Here is a 21,745-nt window from a genome sequence, read left to right as displayed (position 1 = left end):
TAGCATTGTACAGGAAGTTAGCCTGTAATTGCTTCACTATGTTTATGGTATAGTATATATACTATGTTTATGGTATATATTGTTTATGCAGGTATCATATCAAAGCCATATTGTTGCTTTTAAAGCTTTGAAACTGTACAAAAGTGAAACGGCATTCATAAGCAAAAGGCCAGGCAGCAGAAATCTCCAACCATCCCAAACGAAAATGAAATAAAACTGTTGCTGCAATCAAAATCAGCTGATCTCAAGGTTGATTAGGAGTAACGCGCAGCCTCCTGAGTGTTAAATGAACGGATGCTGGCATAATTGCGAGCTAATGAGGTTTAAAAGCCCAGATCGGTGGAGCTGTACTGTATGTATCTCTGTGATTTCTCCTCTCCTCTCTCCCTGTCTGTTGCTCTCTGTCTTTGCTCTGTTGCCATGGCATCTCAGCTCACCTCTCCAATCTGTTTTTGTGCTCCTATTAAAGGCTTCATCACCTGAACCCAAAGCGACAGCAGCAGCAGAAACACCAAAGGAAGCAGCCGAGCCCGAATCACCAGATGAAGTTTTTGGTAAGGATGTTAAAAACACGCCATCGATAGGAATTTACATGCAGATAAAAAAATAAAAAAATAATCTGCATCAATGGCATGAATAGGAGTTTTGTGGTTGATTTTAAATGTACTTTTAGAAGGATAGCTTTGACATGCTTTTATCAATTTGGCTCATTGCGATTTCGATCAAACAGTCACAATGTAAGATGAGGAAACGTTACTCAAAATCTGGTCTTCCAGGCTTCCTGCCATCAGCAGTCAGCAATTAGTTGCACAAGGAGCACAGGAAGGTTCATTTGCATGTGTGAAAGAGCAGTTGTTGTAGATAAGGAATTTCTATTTAAAACAAGTTGACATTTTAAACTGGCATGTTATACAAGCAATCAGCACAGTTACCATGGCTAGTGTTACTCGAGTCATGGACTCCCCGTCTAAATCCTTGAGAATAACGGTTCTTAACTTTTCCCCAAAGGTTGGCAACATTTCCCTATCAATCATGTTCCGTATCAGACAAAAGAGGGAAACCCACCCAGAAATAAACGGTGCTGTCATACATTCAAGCCTTCCTTTTAAAGGGCTTGTTAGTACTTGTTAGTTTCTGTGAAATATTTTTTTTTTTCAGTAAAAGTTCCCTTACCTGTTGTAGAGTGATGTCATAACCCCGTGAGCATGTTGGGAAAAGCATGTAACTCCTCGTACTGGTAGATGGAACAGCGCCAAACTATACAACAGTCTCCAATGATCTTAAATGGCTAACCATTAGCGAAAAGCACCACTGTACGTCTGACTAGCTTGCTAGCTTGGACACTTGTTAGCTTACAAGGATTTATGTACTTTTCTTCAAGTTTACATTCATATAAAATCTTTCTATCACATTTAAGTGAACTGTTGCTATTAGCATTTATCATCCAGCTGCTGAAGTGTCACTCTCTTTCACTCTCTTTTCTCTCTCTCTCTTTCACGCTCTCTCACTTTTTATTAACCATCATGTGTTTAGTAGAGTTTATTTAGAAAATAGTTTTCTTTTTGACAGTGTTGTACTTATTTTGGCTTCCTATGAATTTATTCTGAAACACATCACATCACCATATGTCAAGTGTCATGTATAAATAGTTGATTGGTTGGATGTACTCTTGACTGACCTTAATGCAAGCAATTTCTTTTTTCACCTTTTTTGTACTGGCTTTGGTGGTGAAGCCAAAGATGAGTTCCTGGGATGTTGTTTAATGTCTTTGAGAGATGAGACAGAAACTGGAATGATGCTCCAATCATTATCAGAGTTGTCACTAATGTAATTAGAATTACATCATTTCCTGATATGCAGCCCTATTTGAATGGGGCAAACTGTCAGGGCCAATCAGGCTTTAAAAAAATTGTTTGGCAGCTGATTACGCTGCATTTCTAGAAATGATGAAGGACTGAAGCCTGTTGCTAAGATAGAGAGAAAGCTGAAAATCCAGCTGCAAATTCACCCTGACACAGCATCTTTTAGAGGTACCTGGTTTCTGTTTCCCCACACTGACTCAGAGACTGCTAATCAGACACTGTGACATTAGTCCACCTGGAGTGAAGAGCTACTTTATTTCAGTGGGGAATGAAGCTCAATCAGTTTTTCAAGCCTGAGATGAGAAAACAAAAATCATCTGGGTGTCTGGTGAGCAGACTTTAGCCAGTTTTAACAGGTTTCCTGCTCGAGCCACAGAAAGATGATGCATGGTTGTGGACAGAGGTTAAAAAGGGCCTTTGTAATACTCCAGCTCAGCAGATGAGGGCAGAGTTTGATGAGGCAGAAAGAAGACATCTGCAGTTTGACACCTAGTTAATTCATTTTAGAAGCAAAATAGTTTTATGTTTTGCATAAATGTCTAAAATTGGGTAAAAATTACTGGCACAAATTTGTTGAAATATTTTTATCTGCACTTTTTTTTTAAGCTAAATCTCAACAGTCGAGAGAGAAATTAGTGTAAAGTCTCTAATTCTGTTGCGTTGGAACATAACCGTACCTCTGGTGATTTGCTGTCATTACCATTTGCCTCAAGCGAGGTCAGTGGAGTCACCAGGAAGTTCACGATCTGTCAGCTGTGCTTTAGTTTTAAGTGTTTCTCACACACTTCCATTGCTGATGTCTCTCCTTCTTGGAGCTGCGTAATCAGCACAGCGACTAGCCTAAAACCCCCTGCTAACAGGTTAACGGTTAATCAAGTGTGTTTGATGAATACTTGACTTTTTATCACAGCGGAAAGTCATGACAATATTCATCTGAGGCAGACGGTGGATGTGAGAATGATCCTCTAATTCCCAGGCTCTTGACCTTTGCAGGTAATTCATGTCTTGAAGGTTTTCTTTCTTTCAGGTGAACTTGCTTAAATAATACAATCACAACGTAGCGTTGCGATTTCATAAATTCTGTTCGGCTCCCGGCTCGTGCATGTGAACTAAAAATAAAAAAAATAAAAGGAGGGAAAAAAGTAATTTCCTTCACCCTTGGTGGTGTTTGAAAACAGAGACTAGACTCAGACTTCATCATCAGAGTTAACAAGCTCTAACAGGAAGCCTCAGAGGCATTGATGTTATCATTAGAAGAGAGATAAGAAAGTGCCACGTAATTTTTTTTATTTTATTTTCGGTATGAATTACCTAATAGGATTTAGGGGCCTAAATCTTCTACGGGTTAAGCTGTTACGCAGCAAATACAATAACAGCTTATTTACACTGTTAAAGTCATTAATTGTGTTCCCAATGGAGCCCTTTTAGATTAATAACCAATATGCAGCAGCAATTTATCTGGCTAATTGGATTGTGTTTATGTGTTGTGAGCTTTGCATGCTAAATCACAGCGGCGTCGAAATAAGCGAACATGGCTCTGTGCAAAGTAATGAGTCGTCACCACGCTGTCTTGTTGCGCTCAGTCATTATTAGCAGAGAGGTTCTACAATGCAGAGATTGTGTCTGATTGATCCGCTCTGTCCCCGTGGACCCCTCCTTGGTGAACGGTGGGGTTTGATCAGCGAGGAACAGACTCAAACAGACGCGGGTGATCGTTCAAAACGGAGCCATTAGGCGTAAAAAAGCATCGTCCGGCTGAAGGCATGAAATAACGTGGCTCCCGGATACATCGGCGTGAACGTAATCAAAACGTTCTGATTTATTTTATCCAGGTTTCTTGCTTAGTCTTTGTTTTTTGTTGGGGGGATTTTCACAGCTGTGCTTCTAGCAGCTCAGGATAAAAACCTGAACGAAATAGCATGGCGTTTTAGTAGGTGGTATCTTTAAAGTTGGCAAACAAATGTGACCCAGTCGAAGCTCCTCAACATTCAGCTTTTAAAAAGTGACTTTTACCAAGCCTTACCTGCTCCTTAGGGACAAACCTGTTTGTTTTTTAAACTGATTTTTCTGAGCTGGAGTTGAAAAGCAGCTTGTTACTGGCAGATGTTCAAAATAGGTTCCATGTTTATTGAGCGCCGTTTTCAAAAGATGCATAAATCAAATGTCTCTGGTAGATTTCTTACCTCTCTGAGGGGTAATCAATATATCAGGAGCAGAGGTGATGTCACACTGTGTGAGAGATCACTCTGGTAAGCAGGGTTTATGCACATAAAATGACAATATGAATTTGAATGCCATGTTTTCTCACTGATTAGCATGATTAGCTCAGTTAGGTTTACTAGCTGTAATCTTCCAGTCATTTTTTGTTCCATCCATTCAAAAACCAATTTTTTTTCTTAGTATTACAGAATTGGTGTCATGTATAAGTAATTGACTGGTTGGATGCACTCTTGACTGACCTTAATCAGAGTTTATGCTAAATGTTTGACAGTTCTTTTAACAAAACCTGCACCAGTCAATGCTGAGAGCAAAGTGAAACCGAAGTCACAACGTTAGCCTCATTGCGATTCTTTTGTTTGTTCTTACATATCATTTATTAGGATCCGTTAATAGTTTTGTTTCATTATGTCCACTCGATTCACAGGGCGCTATTACCACCAGTCCATTTCCAGTTCTTTATAACTACTGGGATAGCTGCCTTTATTGGAGCATCTTTACTTGTCATCAGAAGGAATCATAACTCATCTAAGCACATCCAGCATTTCTGGATGTCTCCACGGCGCACGTCCTGTTTGCTGTGCTCTTTCAGCGAAGGGCAAACGCCTCCTTCTGCTGGGCGACTGTTAAAAGCCTATTATGAATCCATTACCTTGCGCGGGCCGCAACGGGCCCACCGCCACAAACCCAGACCTCTGCCTTTTCTGGTCCTGGCTCGGTCTGCTCTGCCATCATTGCTGGCTGCAGTGGGAAGAGACCGATCACAGATGGAGAAGCAAACCTCGGATGGACAGAAAACAGTGGAGCAGATTTTGGTTCGGTTGTCTCGCCAAGAGTCGCATTGCCACAAAGATCATTTTACGTTTAGATCACATTTCCTGGGCATATCTCTCTGGAGGATGGTGTGAAATGTTGGCAGGCATGGACATATGCAGCCTGTTCGTGTCCATGATAGAGTCATACACACTGATATAGAGTGTAAGCAAGAAAATAACTTATTTTAAGATTTTCACAATTCCACCAATACTGCTAACCTTGTGTAGTGTTTCTTTTCCAACATAACACTACTGAGATATTTCTATGTTTTTTTTTGTAGAGCTGCACAATATATATCGAATGCAGTATCAGTGTGTGTAATATCTATATTGCAAAAGACTGTTTGGAGTACAATAACAGTTTATTTTAAGTATGATGGAGTTGTACTTTTCATGCTTTTGCAGTATTTAGCTGGTTGGACAGAGTCTCAACACACCAGATGCTCTGACCGGACACTAATGACATTACCAAAAATACTAAAAATGCATCTAATAGGAAGCACAGGTTAGAATAAAAAGGAAATAAAACAGGCATGTGTTCCACCTGATATGGTCATTACGACATTTACCAATTTTATGGCCATCACCAGATTTTTTAATATCGCATCGGCACACTTTTTTGTGTATTTCTTCATCCTCAGAATTGACGAGTGGAGTTAAGTACTTTTTGATACATTTTATTGACTTTAAACTGAGCATGGGCCCCTACTGCAAAGCAGAATGTGTTTGAGAACACTGAAGAACCTTAGACAGGCATGTGATACTGACTTTGACCTAAATATGAAAGACAAATGGATATAAGTTGTTGTAGAGTCTATATTTTTAATCTTCAAAGGTCATTGGCTATTTTTAGTTGGTCCTTTTCACCTTGCCGCTCCCAGCTACTAAGTATACCGGGTTTTTTTATTTTTTTATTTTTTTACCTGGTTTCATACCCCTTGAAACTTCTCATAGTGTTCATCACAACGTCAGCGGTCGATGCATTTCACTAGGATTGTACATGCTTGTGCAGCAAAACTATCGCGTAATTGTAATGTGAAAGCCTTCCCACATCTGGCACATTTTCTTCCAGAATGTCTCCGTCTACAGCTCCATCAACTCTTAAAAACTTCCTTGCCCCTGCTGAAGAAACGCGTTCCCACAGCATGGTGTTTCACTGTAACGGCCAGATGTTGCAGAATGATGTGCAGTATTAGTTTTCTGTTTTACATGCAGGCAGAGCTGTTTGTTTGTTGAGGGCTTCCAACATTCGGTTTGCGTTTTTCAAACATGACTTTCCGTTGTCATTTGTTCTACAAAGACTTTTTCTTCTGCCGTTTTAGCCCCGTTGGCGCACTACCAAATGGTTTCTTGTCCCAGACTTTTCACCTGCGTATGTCTGCTTGGCTCCTTTTAATGGCACTCTCCTTTCCTGCCTTGTCAAGCCCTTTGCTTGATTGGTCTGCAGTGATTCATGCTACATTTTAATTGGTGGATAAAACTCTGTAAGATATTTATTTGTTAAGAAAATGTTGAAAACTGTGCATTGTTTTCCTTCTACATTGTATTTGTCTGTCCAATCCAATAAAGTCCATTCACAATTGTGTTTATGACATAAAAAAATGTGTTTAAGATTGGAAGGGCTGCTATAAATCCTGAACGCTTGTTAGGATTTTGAGAAGTCCAAACCTTTTAAAAATCAAATTTTCTCTGCCACTTACAAGATTTGTATTCAGTAAGGAGCTTTCAGCTGTTGAGTATTATATGTAACATGATTGTTTTTTTTTTCCTGAAGCCTTTATCTTTAAGAGTAGTTACTTTGCAGTTAATTTCATTTTTATCTTCAATCTTTTTTAATACCCCTGCATACAAAATGGGGAGAAAAAAAATCGACAACAGCTCCAATCCTAAATGAAACACACGGATATAAACATGTTCACAAAGAAAAGATATACATTCAAGAAGTTTCACTGTTCTCATCTCCGAGGCCTGAACACTGTTTCTAAAACCCGTTTTCTTGCTTCAAACCACAGCGTTTTTCTCAAATTGTACATGTTTTAGACCCTTTACTGGATCGGCTTCATCTTACCTGCCATCCATTTAAAGTTGCTCTCTCAAGCAAACTGTTGAGTGGAAGACTGAGTCTGTGTTTTTCTTTGAGCCATGCTAAACTAAAGATTGGATATTCAAATGCACATCTTTGTGATGTTTTTGAAATCAGAAGGAAATGACGCTGCAACACACCGCCGATGTTTCAAGATGAATCTTCTGTGCTAATATGGATCTTAGACTGCGAAAAGCTAAAAGCATCAAATTGCTTTTTTTTATGAAGTAAAGATGACTTGACACTGTAGAGATGGATTTATTGTACTGTAAGTCGATGAGGAGGCACAGAACAGATGCACATCTTTTACTCTCTGCCTTAGTTTGTGAGCCTGTGTCAGGGAATGATTTTAGATCTACGTTTAGCTGTGATGCAAGATAAGATTGCTTAAATTACCTTTTTATCCAGCCTCAAACCATATTGTTCTTGGTTTTTGAAGTTTCCTTCTGCTGTCTTCACTGGTTATATTTACAGTAAATTGGATGTTTATAATGCTTGTAAAAAAAAAAAACACACATTTTGATTTAAAAAGTGAGGAGTTTAGTTAAACCTAAGATAAGCTGCTATGAAAACTGATCTTTACTACATTAAGACTTCACTGTCTTAATCCTGCCTTAGACTCCCTAAAGCATTTGTTGCATAGTTAAATATATTGAGATGTATAGAAACATGCAGCTTCTATTTATTGATTCGTTTTGGTCAAGCACAAAGCTGCTAAGTCTGAAGTGGAGAACCGCTGCTCAGCTCCTTCAGACTAGCCAGCATCAATTAGCAAACACCTAGTGGAACTGTGCATCACCTGAGCTCATTACACGATCTACTTCACAATGCAACACTGGTAGAAACATTGTTAAAGGGTTAATAGTGGCGCGATGTTGTGCTGACTTCCCAAAGGCAGAGTTTCAGAATGAGTTTTTAAAAAGACAGAGGCCCAATTTCAAGGTATTGAATTTGAAAGTCAAATTTCTTTTAAGTCATATTTGACATATACAGACTTTTTATCACAACTGAAGGTAACATAGATATTTGATTGTGCTATAAGGTGCCAGTATGTGGCTGGAAAACACATACAGTTATTTAACCTCTGATTAAAACTATACACCATAGATTCAACATTGGTTATATTTTGTATAATGAAATGTAGAAATGTTCTTGTAAACATATCCTCCCATATCCAGAATATATACATTAGTCGATATAAAGTTATGTCTTTCTTTTTTTACCACTGGCATACTTTTAGTCAGGCACAAATGACGAAGGTAATTCTCTTCTTCTTTTTTTTTTTTCCAAGCTTAGATTCAGTGACATCAGAGCGGCCGATGACGGCCAGCCAGTTGCTGATGTGGCCACAAACATAACTTAATAAGATCATCCCCCCTCCCGCCTCACCCATCTCCCAAGCCTCAGCTGAGCTCACTCCAGACCAACTTCACCTCCTATCAGTGAAACGAGTGGAAATTGGCCTGTAATCACTTATTTTAAGCTCAATGCGTTCCCCCCATAATTGCATTTGGGCGCTACTGGCTACTCTTGAAATATTAGGGATTGAACAAGCTGCTGCAGATCCCATCGATCCGCTCCCGGCCTGGTCGGTTCAGTCGGAGGGCTTCTCTCCACGGGCCGATGGGGAGCGGGGCAGGGGCTCCTCCTGTGCTCACCCACTTCCATGTTTGCTTGTTAGTTACACTGTAGAGGAGTCTGTGAAAGAGATCAAGCCATAATGAGTGCAGATTGAGAACCTATTCTCTGGAAATGTAATTTCCCCCCAGTGATCCCTTGGAGCATATGGAGTTGGAGCTGAATTCTGTGAGACGGCTTTTCTTTCACCGACTTGAAGCCTGTTCGGCTGCTGTTGTTTTCTTCAGCCATCATTCTGACTCTCTTTGTTCTCCTTGTTTTTTTTTACTTATTTATTTAACAATGTGATTAAAAATAGTCTTAAAAAGGAGGTGTTGTTGTTTTTTCTTTTGCTTGGTTAGTTTTGGCCTCATCAGCAAAACAATACAGTAACTTCATATAAAAAAAGTCAAATATCTTACTTTTCTTTTTTTCTGATTAGGTGTCACTTTGTTCTTGCACTCTGCATTCTGCATCATGCAGGAATTCGCAGTAGAGTGTAATATATTGGGAAATACACTGGAATATATTTTGTCTTTAGCTACAGAGCTCTCTCTGTAATTTCTAGAAATCTCTTATTACAGTAAAATGTTCTCAATTTTTGGACATATGTAATAGTATTGGCACTAGCGACATTACACAGTGATACACACATCTGCATGATATCGCTTACATTTCAGAAATGAGGACAAAATGAGTACAGATTTCCTCTTGTAATCACAGCATTAGACATTAGAGATGATAGCATTAGAGATGTTAGCATTACAGATGATAACATTAGAGATGTTAGCATTACAGATGTTAGCATTAGAGATGTTAGCATTAGAGATGATAGCATTAGAGATGTTAGCATTACAGATGTTAGCATTAGAGATGTTAGCATTACAGATGTTAGCATTAGAGATGTTAGCATTACAGATGTTAGCATTAGAGATGTTAGCATTAGAGATGTTTGCATTAGAGATGTTAGCATTACAGATGTTAGCATTAGGGATGTTAGCATTAGAGATGTTTGCATTAGAGATCTTTCAGCAACCTGAAACGATCAATCGTGATGAATCGGATTGGAGAATACAGACTTAAAAAAGGTTGTTTGCTGAAAGTACAATAAACTCAGAGCCGTAATTAAGCCAAAACTGTGCAAAAACAATGTGTACATTTTGCATTTAAGATATAAAAAAAATGTTTGTAGATATGTTCTACCCAAACCTCCTCAAGTGGGATAATTTTAGCTTCACCTACTTCAAATGCTGTAAGACAAAAAATAGAACAAACATATTTTTAGGTACCCCCTGCTATATAATTATTAATTAGTTAATCCAAAAAAAGTTGACATGTATTTCTAATATTGTATAAAAAAGGCTTAAATGAAAAATCAGAAGGATTTGACTATGCTTTTTTTATCTGATTAATTGTCATAACAATCATTAGATTAATTGATAACTAAAATAATCGTTAGCTGCAGCCCGATAGTCTTTCTGTGACAACTATTCCACCAAAGAGCAAAGCAACGTGTTAGCAGTCAGAAAATAGATTGGATTTCTCTACTTTCCGACTGACCCGGTCGGCTCTCGCATTGACCAGGCCAATTCCAATTGCGGGCAACTTTATTTTTATCCAAATGTATTTTTGTGAATGGGATTGAACCCCAGGAACTGTGCGCAGAGCCCAGGATTGAGGGGTCAGGGGGACGGACTGTATGAGTTTAATCATTCATACAGAAGTGCAGTGGCTCAGTTATTTGTCTCCGTGGCGGAGACTGACTCGAGCCGGTACCGGCCCCTGGCACTGCCAACAACAAGCGTCTCCCCCTCCGCCGCCCCCCAATTCAAAAGCTCTGATTGTTGAAGGGAAGCATCCATCACTGGAGCAGTGTTCTTTGCTTTGACACCATTGTTCAGATCCTCTGGCTGTTTTTTTTTTGTCTGTCCCCTCTCTCATCTTGCTTTCCCTCCGTCTGTGATCAATGCTTGTCTTTCGATTTTTCTCCCAGACTTTAGTTTTTTTTCTCAGAGACAAAGGAACAAACTGAGAAGCGCGACAGAGCCGTATCGCCGGGCCTCTGTACGTATCGGGGTTTTCTTAGTGTTTGTGCGGCCCGGTGGAAGAGAGAGGGGTGCTTCAGTGTGTGGCCCTGAGCTCAGGAGAGCACGTCATCCGGTGTTGACCATCTGGGAGGACAATCGTGGTGTGTGAGTTAGCAGCTGGGTCTGTTGCAGCAAGAGTCCGAGGGGAGGGGACAGTGAGTAGTCAAGAGAGCCTGTGCAGAGCTGATACAGCCCATATGTTGGGCAAGATGTCCTGGAGAGCTTCTCTTCTGATCGGAAAACGGAGCATCTTGAAATGGAAGAATTTGTGCAAAATCAACACGCTCTAATTTGTTTTCTCTCTCGTACATACGGGCAAAAAACTCAACTAAATACTTTGGAAACAAAATGTTCACAGTCTCCACTCAGTCTGACTCTAAGGTAGAGTTTATTTTGCTCATTGAAAAAATGCAAATATTTCAGTCTCCAAATGTGCAAAGCTTGTAACAATGAGATGTGAAGCAGTAATTCTAGCAAAAAAAAAAAGAGGTGATTCTGCTAAATGCCACATGTTTTATGTTTTTACTTGTATTTCTTTTTCAAAACCCTTGCATCATTTGTTCTTTGAGTTTGATTTGTCACATAAAATCCACGTGCGCAGCAAGATACAGATGATACTTTAGTAGATCTCTGTACGTGCACAACCACAGATGTTCCCAGCTTATGATTTTATAAAAATAAAAATAAAAAAAAGCAATGCAAAATGCAGTCCTGCTTCTCTCCACTAACTTTTACACACTCCTGGTAACAGATGGTAACAGATGGATGGATTTTATTTGGTAAGACATCTTACCTGTGAAATGTAGCTTATTTCATGGAGCCCTGGAGGTTTTCTGTTTGTCTAAAACACACATCCAGATCATGCTTTCATTATTAGGCCTTTAAATAATTTGACAAGTTGAGTTTTCCGCTTCGTTTGTTCTCCCTTCGTTAATCGCAGCATCAAGGGATCAAATGAGTCAAATCACTTACAGCTGGACTTATTTTTTCTCCTTCTTTTTTCTAGTTGAATCTCCGTCCGTTTAAAGGAGCAGTCTGTGTATTTTATTCAACGTGAGCCAACGGAGGAGCTGCGGTTCATTCGGCTCTTACTTTTCGTGCTGCTGGTCACGGCAGACCGGTTCCCAAAGAAGACGCCCGGGCCGAACCCCGGAGCTCATTCCGAAACCCTTTACGTCAGCTTTTAATAGAAATATCTGACTGAGTAACATTGTATTATCTGTTAATTACACCACTGGATGATTGCTGTATTTTTCAATACAAAGCAGATAAATGCTTGCCAACCTGAGTCAATCATTCTGGAATCATTCTGGCTCTGAAAGCAGCTCTCTCAGACAAAAGGTGTTTCGCTGTGCGCAGATGGAGGTTTGCCTACATTTAAAGAAGATAGGGAAAGAAAACTTCTCATATTTATGTATATTTATGCCAATCAAAAGCATAAATGTACATAAGTAGATTGTGCTGCTGAGTTGGAAAGTGCTGGTGGTGATTTTAGCAAAACAGAGGGAAAAAGGCAACATACTGGGCTGCTACTGTTACACCGAGAGCTCCCCCAGGGGTTTTTCTTTCAATCATATTCTATATAAATGAATAGTCAAATTATGTGCTTCACCAATTACAGGTCAGACTCGACACGACAACAACCTTGACTTTCACCATCCGGGGTCACTTCAGCCAATTAAAAGATATGGTTTCATTTATTTTGGCGCAACACAAGCACAAAATATCCAATCGCACAATGATGAACAACTTCCTGGTAGCGATTGTTCATAGACGTATTATATTTCAGCTGTCAGGGACTCAAGCTCTGTTTTCCGGGAATTAATTTTCCAGTTGATTGGACTGTCACCGTCTTGCTAGCCCAGACATGATTCACTATTTTACTGACCTAGACGTCGTCCATCAAGGAGAACGGTGATCATGAAAATCACAGGAAATTGTGGTACCGCACTACGACAGTGTCGCAGTTTCTTGCTTCCCTAACATCCTGTCATTTCTCGATTTAGCAGACGCAGTAAGGGAGCGAGTATCAGAATGACCCGTTTTTTGTGCCGCGTCTCAGTCAGGAAACGTCAGAGTTTCATCTCTCGGTTGAAGCATTTGACGCGACCAACCGTCCAACAGCCGCTGCGCTCCGGGACATTAGTCATGTTGAAATGTGTGTTTGAATGTGTTTAGACCGCTCACGTCTCCCGGGGTGGGAAAAAAGAAAAACTCGTTGAGCATTACACCCCTGACATGGACTGGCAACGTCCTGCTGTCCTGTTGCCGTGCCAACTGCCAGTCAACTTTTCATGCTTCACCATCATGTCCAGTCATGGAAATTTTTCTGACTAAACATTCAGTTTGCTATAGACCTAAATATATGTCTTCTTTCTTTGGTTGCTTTTTCAGTCTGACCTTCTGATTTGTCTTTTTGGTCAAACACATAAAAAAATAATAATTTGTATAAAACACCAAGTTAAATAGATATAATAGAAATTGTTATATTGTGTATCTAGTTCCTTAACAGAGGTCAGAGTTTTTAAGCAGATTGCAGGACTCTCTGTGCAGATGCATTAACTTGCAGTAAGTTTTTCTGCTGATTCCTGATCTCCAGCTCTGACGGGTCGAAGCCCTTTACCTCAGAGCTACTCTAAAATCGCTCTGCAATTACAAACTCCGTGCGTTCTTCGCCCTCGGTAGAGAACCTTTTATAGATTGAAAAACATTCTGTAGGTTAGAAGCTGTGAATTGTTATGCTGACGCTTACATTGATTGTTTTGTCTGAATGTGGGTTATTTGGTGCGCGGCGTTGGTGTGATTGTCTGATTAGATAATTGCTCAATCGGACAGAAGCATTGCTGCTCGCATCACAGAAATGACTGCAGGAAAGCTTTTTCGCTCTTTTTCCTTGATGTCTGCCCATCTCAGATTTGTTTGTCTGAGTCTTTTGAAAATTATTCTCACAGTTGTGTGGCAGGTAAGCATATTGACCCTATCCTCATAAGGACAGGCATTTTGGATTTTGGATCTAGGGTAGATGTGGCCTGACAAGATCAACATTAGGCACACAGGTTTTTATTCCTGTGGCAAAATTGGAAGAAAAAGAAATTAAACTCTCTGACAAGAGAAGAATGGTTAAAAAATAATTTATCAGAGTGATTCAGGAATCTGGAAGCAGAATCATGTCTTTCTACAAATAGTTAACCTCAGTTGGACGCCATTCACAATGAAAGAGTTGAGGACAAAACACCATCCTCCAGAGACTCAGGCAGTAATAAAATGAAAGACAAAGTATAAAAAAAATTTATTAAATAACTTTCTTCTACACAGAAAGAAAGTTGTGATTGCTATTTACATGTTTTGTAGGTTTTTAAGTTTTTTTATTTATTTATTTACTCATTTACTTCCATAAAGTTTCTGCTTACTAATATAATAATTCCTGACAACAAAGATATTGACGCCACTTCTACTATTTTAAATCTTTAAGTTGGCGGTTCATTAACGTTTGGGGTTAACTGAGAATACTGTAGTTGCTCAATGTGAGTAATGATGGAATAAATCCTCAACATGTTGCTTATTAATTGTGCATGCAGCTAATAGGAAACACTAAGATGCATATATTCCTGAGGCAAAATGGGACAAAAAAGAAACAAATCTCTCTCAGAAAAGTCAAAAATAATAAAAAGTCCGTCAGAGTGATGCAGCACTCTGACATAAAAAATGGAAACTCGGTTATCGAATCATAAGTTAGACACAAGTAAGCCGACTTTTACAATCTTGATTATAATTCCCACAAAGTGGGGAGTAAAAAAAAACAAAATCTTGATGCAGAAACCAAAAGTTTGTGGGTAGAAAGGTGTAAAAAGTAAACAGTAAAGAATTCACTGCCATCTGTAGGGACAACAAATCCATTTCATCGGCTCTGCATAATGCCTGGCTTGGGATTTCATTGTGTTCCGGGGAGCTACCTTCACTTTAATGATACAGCTGCCTGCAACACACTCTAAAAACACGTGGCCTGAAGGAGAGCTGCTTTATAACTTCTCAGCGTTCAGTCTCGCCTCATGAAGTAAAGTTCACAGGTCATGATCATTCTCTGGCGGCTGCACACAGCTTCTGCTGTCGTCCTTATCTCTTCTTGTAAAATCTCTGGGGGACAAACATCCTGAATGCCAGTCGGGGTGTCAGAGACAGAGAGCGTCTATTTTACCACCCCGGAGCTTGTGGGTTGCTTCAGATTGGCCATGAATGCAGCGGCAGGGGGATGCTTGCCCTCAGGTGGGAGGCTTGGTATCGGGCCACATAGCTATGGAGGGTTTTTTCAGAGGACTGCTTCCCGCGCCTCTGTCTCCTCACAGTCCTTGTTGTTGTTCCAGATGCTTGGCTCCACATCCAGGGAGAGGAGGGAAAATGAGCAGCTTGAGGCCCACTTTCTGCATACCACCTTCCTTCTGCATGCGGATTTTTCTCCTTTGTTTTTACTCTGATCAGATCAAACGGGCTGCTTATGCTCGCATGCGGCAGTTCTTGTCAGCGAACGTTGGAAATAATGATGGGTTCGTCAAGAGGACGTTCAGCTGGAGTGTTTCTCCTGAAATATCTTGCAATGCTTTCTATAAAATTGAAATAAAATCAAAATTTTATTTGAAGAACCTCCTCTGAATGGCAGACGGTGAAAATATAATTCTTTTCAATTGTAAATCAGGAATGAAATGTGTTTTTGATCAGTTTAACAAGCCACACAAGGTTAATTACTAAAATCAAGCAATTTCTTTAAAGCTGCAGAATGTAACTTTTACAAAAATGTTTTTTTTCTAATATTTATTAAAACTGTCATCATGTTGTGACAGTTTAATATGAAAAATCTCTCTCCTCCACCTTCTAGCGCTACTACCAGTAGGAGGGTCTTAGTGCTGTCAGTCATCCTCGGGTACACGCTACTAAATTGGCTAATGGCAGAAAAACAACTTTTGGTCACAGGAAAACTGTTACCTGCCGTCATTTGTGGCTATGTTAACTGGCCTTAGCAGACGTGGCAGGCTATGTAGTGGAGTAAGAGGTAAGGTGTGAGCACGAGGGTGATTGACAGCACTAAGACCCTCCCCCTTGCTCTGATTGGTTGTTTCTGACAGAGCAATGTATTTCTGCAGTCAGCACTCGAAGAAGGCAGAGGAGCTTGATTTTTTTTTTCCCTTGGTTTTTTTTTTTTTTTTTAAATTTTCCCACCTTGTTATTTTTAGGAATTTTTTCCAAAATTGTTTTTTTTATTAAAGTTTCCTTCTTGGGGTTTTGATAGAACCTGTCTGGCAACGTGAAGGAGGCTAAAATATCACAAAATGAGCACAAGTGAAAAGTGAAACGTTTTAGGTAAGATGTGCAACCTGTTGCATCTGCAGTAGAACGAACAGCAGCCAAGCCAGGATAATCGGGCACTGGTTAGTTTCAAGACTTTTTAAACTTTTCATCATTAAAGGAATTTTTTTTTTCTCTTGCAAAAAAACACTTGAAGGAGAAAGTCTGGCTGTCAAGTCTTCAAGTTCAGCCACATCTATGCGTCGCCGTGGGGATGGCTTCCTCGGAGTGAAGTGCACTGTGCACTTCTCCTACTCCTGTAATACCAGTACATTCAAATTTGTGGCTGTCACATTACACAATGTGGAAAAGCTCCAAGGGTTATATATGCTTTTCTTTTTTTTTTCGTATTTTTTCCAGGGTTTCGTCATAAATTTCAGACCTTCCTGCCTCGTCTGTGGACCAAATCCCCTGCTCATCCAGTGAGGAAAAAGTCCTTGAGAAGCTCCATGAATAAATCAGATACTTTATACAGAAACCTACCAAGTGCAGCAGGCAAACTTTCACGGGGATTCCTGCTCGCCTCAGCTGCGCTACGCGGAGATGTGCCGAATAATTGGCCCTTAGTTTTGTTTATTGTTTCTGTTTCTTTCTTTCATGAGTAGAAACTGGCGTTAAAAACAGAACACGAGGACGGTTCCCTCGAAGGTTCTGCGACGTTTAACTGCAGGACGCAACGATGAGTGGCACCAAATTGCCAGTCATTTACAGACGCAGTCTACAGATGTCTACAGACGGAGTCTTGCTACAACGACCAAAAGAGTGAACTTTCACTTAAAGTAGGGGTGCCGCTTGAGAGACAAAATATGTGGAATTGACACCAACCAAATCATTGGTTGTCATTATTGAAGGTATACAGATTTGCAGAAACAAAAACCAATTTGAACAGAGGATAAACTACTGTAGTCTTTGAATGTCCACTGACCTACAATTCAAAACCATTCCCTTCAGTCATATTTAGTACAAACACAACTCAAACTAATACGAACTAAAGCAACTAATAACTCAACATTTCAAGTGAGATTCCTATCATGAACAGTCTATTAGTTTGGAAGTTGTCTGTCTGAAGTCGCCACCTTAAGCTAACCTTTACTGACTTGTCTTGAGATTTTATGTGACGTATCCTCAAATTCAGTTATATAAATATGGAAAACGGGGCGTGTGTTCAGCCTCTCTAAATCAGTAGCCTGTTTTACAATGTGATTATTTCCCCCTACGTTTTGTTGACCAAGAGAATGCTGGATGTTGAGATGGGGAATATCTGACCTTCTTAACTCCCTCATCAGAAGTGACTTTTGAGATTTGTTAATCCTTTTAAATGCTGCCATTAGCGGGTCAGACACGCCATATGTTTTCACTTCATCGCTTTCTCAGCAGGCCGACTTCTTCTTCCATTGCCACGTCTTTCCTTTAAAAAGAAAAAACAGCACATGGATAAAAACACCATAAATCGCCTTAATCCTACAAAAAGACTGTGAACTGAATCAGTTCCTGTCTGTGTTGACATTTATTTTCAGATTTTCTTTTGAATTTAGACTGGGCAATTTTAATACATAAACCATTTTATTGTAGTTCTTTCTGCAGGAAGTTGAACCTCAAACTTCATATCAACTCTAACCAATGACCCTGCTCATCCTGAAGGGACGTGCAGCATGCGGTTTTCTCTTCGCCGTCAGTCTTTGTCATTCTAATTGCTGTATTAAAAGTTTGTATGGTGGGAGAAAGAAAGTCCACATCTGTAGGTCAACGCTGCCAAACGACTTAAATGTGATCAATGGAGCATATTGTAGAAACTCCTATAAGATTTTGCTTCCTTGGACATCTTGTCCTTCAACGATCATTGAGTGGAATAAAGAGCTATATGATGACATACATTCATTTCATTTCTGTGGACAAGTTGTCATAGAGGAGTTTGTCTTTTACACATGGATAAATTCACAGTTAGGAGGTTTTATACATCTATGACATCGCTACTCCCTTGAAGCCAACCATCTAAAGCCATTTAGCATTATCACACTATGAGCATTGTCTTTATACTTAATGCATAATTGAGGTATAAATAAGTTAATATGATTAATGCTTTATGTCGACATTGTGTAAGTAAGGAGGACACTCTAGAACAGTGGTCCCCAAACTACGGCCCGCGGGCCGGATCCGGCCCGCCTCCACATTTGGTCCGGCCCCCTGAACAATACCAGAGAGCATTTAGATTTTTTTGCATATACCGTATTTTCCGGACTATAAGCCGCTACTTTTTTCCTAAGCTTTGAACCTTGCGGCTCATAGCCCGGTGCGGATTTTTCTTCAACCGCCCGGAGGCTCTTTAGCAGGAAGTGAATCATTGGAAGTCAAAATTGGAAATCAAAGAAGAAAGTGCCCATTAAAACAGAATTAGGTTTTCACAGGGAATTGACTGTAGCGGCATCATGTCGGTTAGTGTGTTAAAGGAATTAGTATGCAAAATAGCCCCAGTGCCTCCAGCCCTTCACCTGATGCCCCGCAGAACTCCAGTCATCGCTGAATAAAAGATTTTCCCCTATCTTGTCTGTCAGGGGGAAATTACTACCCTTATAGGACTGATCTTGGTAAGGAAATGCATACATGGTACAGAACATTTTCAAATTATTTTTTTCCTTAGGAGTGTTCTGTTGAATAATGTAGACATGTACAAGTAGTTCTTCACCAGCTATTAAACATGTTTTGTTTGCATTAATGGTTGCTACATTGACTGTGGCAACCAATTGCTCCACAGAGTGATTGCTGTTATTAAATTGAAAGCAACGGGGGGGGAAATGACTCGTTTAAGCGTTTGTCTTTGTCCACCCCACTCGCCAGGCTAAATCCTCCGGGTAAGCACTGAGCATAATGTATTCAAGCTGTTGAAGGATTCACATGACAGAATGTGGAAAATAATGCCAGGAGTCTTGGGAGACACTCGGCAAAACAATCAATCCAAGTGCCTTAATAACGGCTATTTTTCACTTTTTAATCTGCTGTCCTCCATCAGTGCTCGGCAGACGGTAATCTTGTGGTTTCGTAAAGAAATATTTTGTTACCTAAAATGGCAATCTAATTCGCTCAGCCATTACCGAGGCAGGGATCAACCTTTATGTCACTCCCCGACACGTGTAAAGGTAACTTGTTCGGATGCGAGCGCACCTTTAATCAATTGCACGCATCGTAACCAGACTGGTTCGTAACCAGTCTGTAAAGGTTATGAACGTGACCTTTTGTGTGGCTAAACGCAACCTGTTCTCACCTGCTCAGCGCCAGGCCGAACCATTACAGACTGATTCCTCGGCGGGACGTTTCTCCGTCTTCGGCTTGTGTTTTATTGGTATTCCAGAGGTGGATGGCAGCACCAGCGGGCTGACGAAAGAGAGCAACAACATGATGGATGATGGAAATTTAAGAGGCCTCATGGGCAGGCCACTGAAGGGTAGAAAAACAAGAGCTCTCTTATTTATTCCTCTAGTCAGGTTAGAATAAGAGTCGCTGTGAGAACAGCTTGGGAACAGAACCTCTTTGTTCATCTACACCGATAATTTCAGGTGAATAATTTTGTGGGTTAGTGTTTGTTTTTTTTTTTCTTTTTCCTTTTTCCTCTGGAGCTCATGAGGGTTTTGTTCAGAAAGATCCAGAACAAAATCATTATGTGGTTCAGACAGACACCGATACGAGCTGTGATGTTTCTCCGACGTTCCTCCGCTTCGTCCCCGATGAGCAGAAAAAGGATCATCAAAGAACTCTTTAAAGTTTTCAGAAAGCTCTATTTAAAAGCACGTCAAACAATCGACGCGGTCTGTTTGGCTGATTCCGCGGTCGTCCCAGAGTAAATGTCACTGATGCATTCAACACTGCTAACAATCAGTTCTGTTTAATGAGCCTCTTTGAAATCACCAGCCCAGATTTCCCTAAAGTGATTGGCAGGTAATGTTGGCTGCTAACAAACTCCTGAGAGAGATATTGGAAAACACATCACCACCTTGTTGAGCTTTTTTTTGTTTATTTGTTGTTTTTTTTTTTTCTTTGTGTGCGTGCGTGTGTGTGTGTTTTTTTGAGTGATTAGTCACTAGTGACTCAGGCATTGGGAGCATCAACTCTTTAGAGGAGAACATTTAAGGGAAGAATTATCCCGAGTTCCTCGACAGTATCGATTATAATTTTCTTTGGAGGTGTAAAGTAGTATCATTAAGCTCGACTCCTCACATGGACAAGCCAGGTGCTTAGAAATCTAATTTTCTGGTCAGACAAAATGCAGTTTGACCAAAGCGATGAGGAGAATGTTGATGAAAAGACGACGTGACGTTTTCACACGAGGATTCGCACATTTTTATCCAAATTATTCACAAACTTTTTTTTTTGTTGCGCATATCTATAATGATCTGAAGAAAATTCAGCTGACTGGTATTTGCCAAACAGGAGCACCATTCATTTTGTTTGGTGCTGATTAGCTGTACCCCCAAAAGCAGAGATAAGGAAAACTTTTAATGTTTGCCTCTGTGGTGGAGCTAAGATTGTTTATACTCTTCTAATTAATGCACATAAAGAAAGGTATATTTGGTGTTTGCATTCGGCTCATCAGATGAAACGATACAGGAGTTTAGGTACAGAAACAAACTGAGATTTTAGAAACTCTTGTGGGAAAGCAAGCAAATAAGTTTCACAAACAAAAAAAAATATTCCAGTTTAAATTTGACTAGCCATATTTTTATTTTAAGGGCGGCAGCATAATGCAAAAATTCACCCTTTCTAAAGGTTTTACTTTTTCATCTAGAGATTATTAAATGCAGTCCAGTCTCATTAAAAAATAGTGTAAAAGCCCCTGGGTGAGCACAGATGAGCAAGCTAGCCAACTTTAGTATTGTTAGCAGCTAACGGTTAGCCATTGTTTTTAGCGTTTCTCTCTTTTTACCGAGCATCCAAAATGACCTCTGAGTTTAATAAGTGGTAGAAGGATCTTCAACACTGTTGCAACTGTTTCCATCCAGCCAACACAAAAACTACCTCCTTTCTTACTTCAAAATAAGAGGTTGCATGCTACCATCAAGTAGATACCACTTTGTGAGACACGCTTGACTTTAACAAGAAACATTGTGACCTTGTGACCTGCTAAAAAGCAACATTATTCAGATAAAAAGCCCCACTGGCTTATCCTTCCCTATTTTTTTTCCTAGCAGACATATTAAAAGAGCACCTTGAACTTCTTCTATAAACTGTCATTGTAAATGAGGCATGGAGGTGAAAAATGGCGTCTCCTCAGGGTTTATCTCCTCTAACACCAAATTCCAGTCTCCTTCTTAATAATCTGGATCAGCCTTCAGATGTGACTCGGGGATTACATTTCACTTGACATGCGATTTTAGACGTTATTCCATGTAAATGAGCTAATATCCTATTGTAACATCCCATGCACTGTAGAACTAAATCCTTCCTCTGCTCGCGGGCAGCAGCTTCTGAGCTCTCTGCTCCCAAATCAGATAAGTGTCACCGTGCATCGGGCTGAAAATCCATACTTATAGGAGTTATTTTAGTGACACTGGGGCCTTTGTTTCTCTGCAATAACTATGCAGCCCTGACAAAAGACCAGTGTCCCAGCCGCTATTAGCATGCAGATTTTCCCGTGTAGCGCTACACCATATCTTGTCAGTACAGTGTGTGCATTGTCTCAGAGCTGGAGGGGAGGGATGGGCATGCACTGGATGTCCTCTGCTGTGGGAGCTGCCC

General features: G+C 40.1%; 1 protein-coding gene across 2 annotated transcripts in view; it reads left to right on the top strand.

The window, feature by feature from the left end:
* The window catches only part of mbpb (myelin basic protein b), a 70,318-nt gene that overhangs the window by 46,409 nt on the left and 2,164 nt on the right, over positions 1-21,745 (top strand). For both annotated transcript variants that reach the window (XM_007559894.2, XM_016676548.1), the window contains exon 3: positions 470-554. In XM_007559894.2, coding sequence (XP_007559956.1) covers positions 470-554 — 85 coding nt within the window. The remainder of the gene's footprint in view (positions 1-469; positions 555-21,745) is intronic.

This window comes from Poecilia formosa, unplaced genomic scaffold (genome assembly GCF_000485575.1).
Source record: "Poecilia formosa unplaced genomic scaffold, Poecilia_formosa-5.1.2 Scaffold0, whole genome shotgun sequence".
Lineage (NCBI taxonomy): Eukaryota > Metazoa > Chordata > Actinopteri > Cyprinodontiformes > Poeciliidae > Poecilia > Poecilia formosa.
The sequence above is the reverse complement of the archived record's forward strand: the minus strand, read 5'-3'. Positions and strand labels throughout refer to the sequence as shown.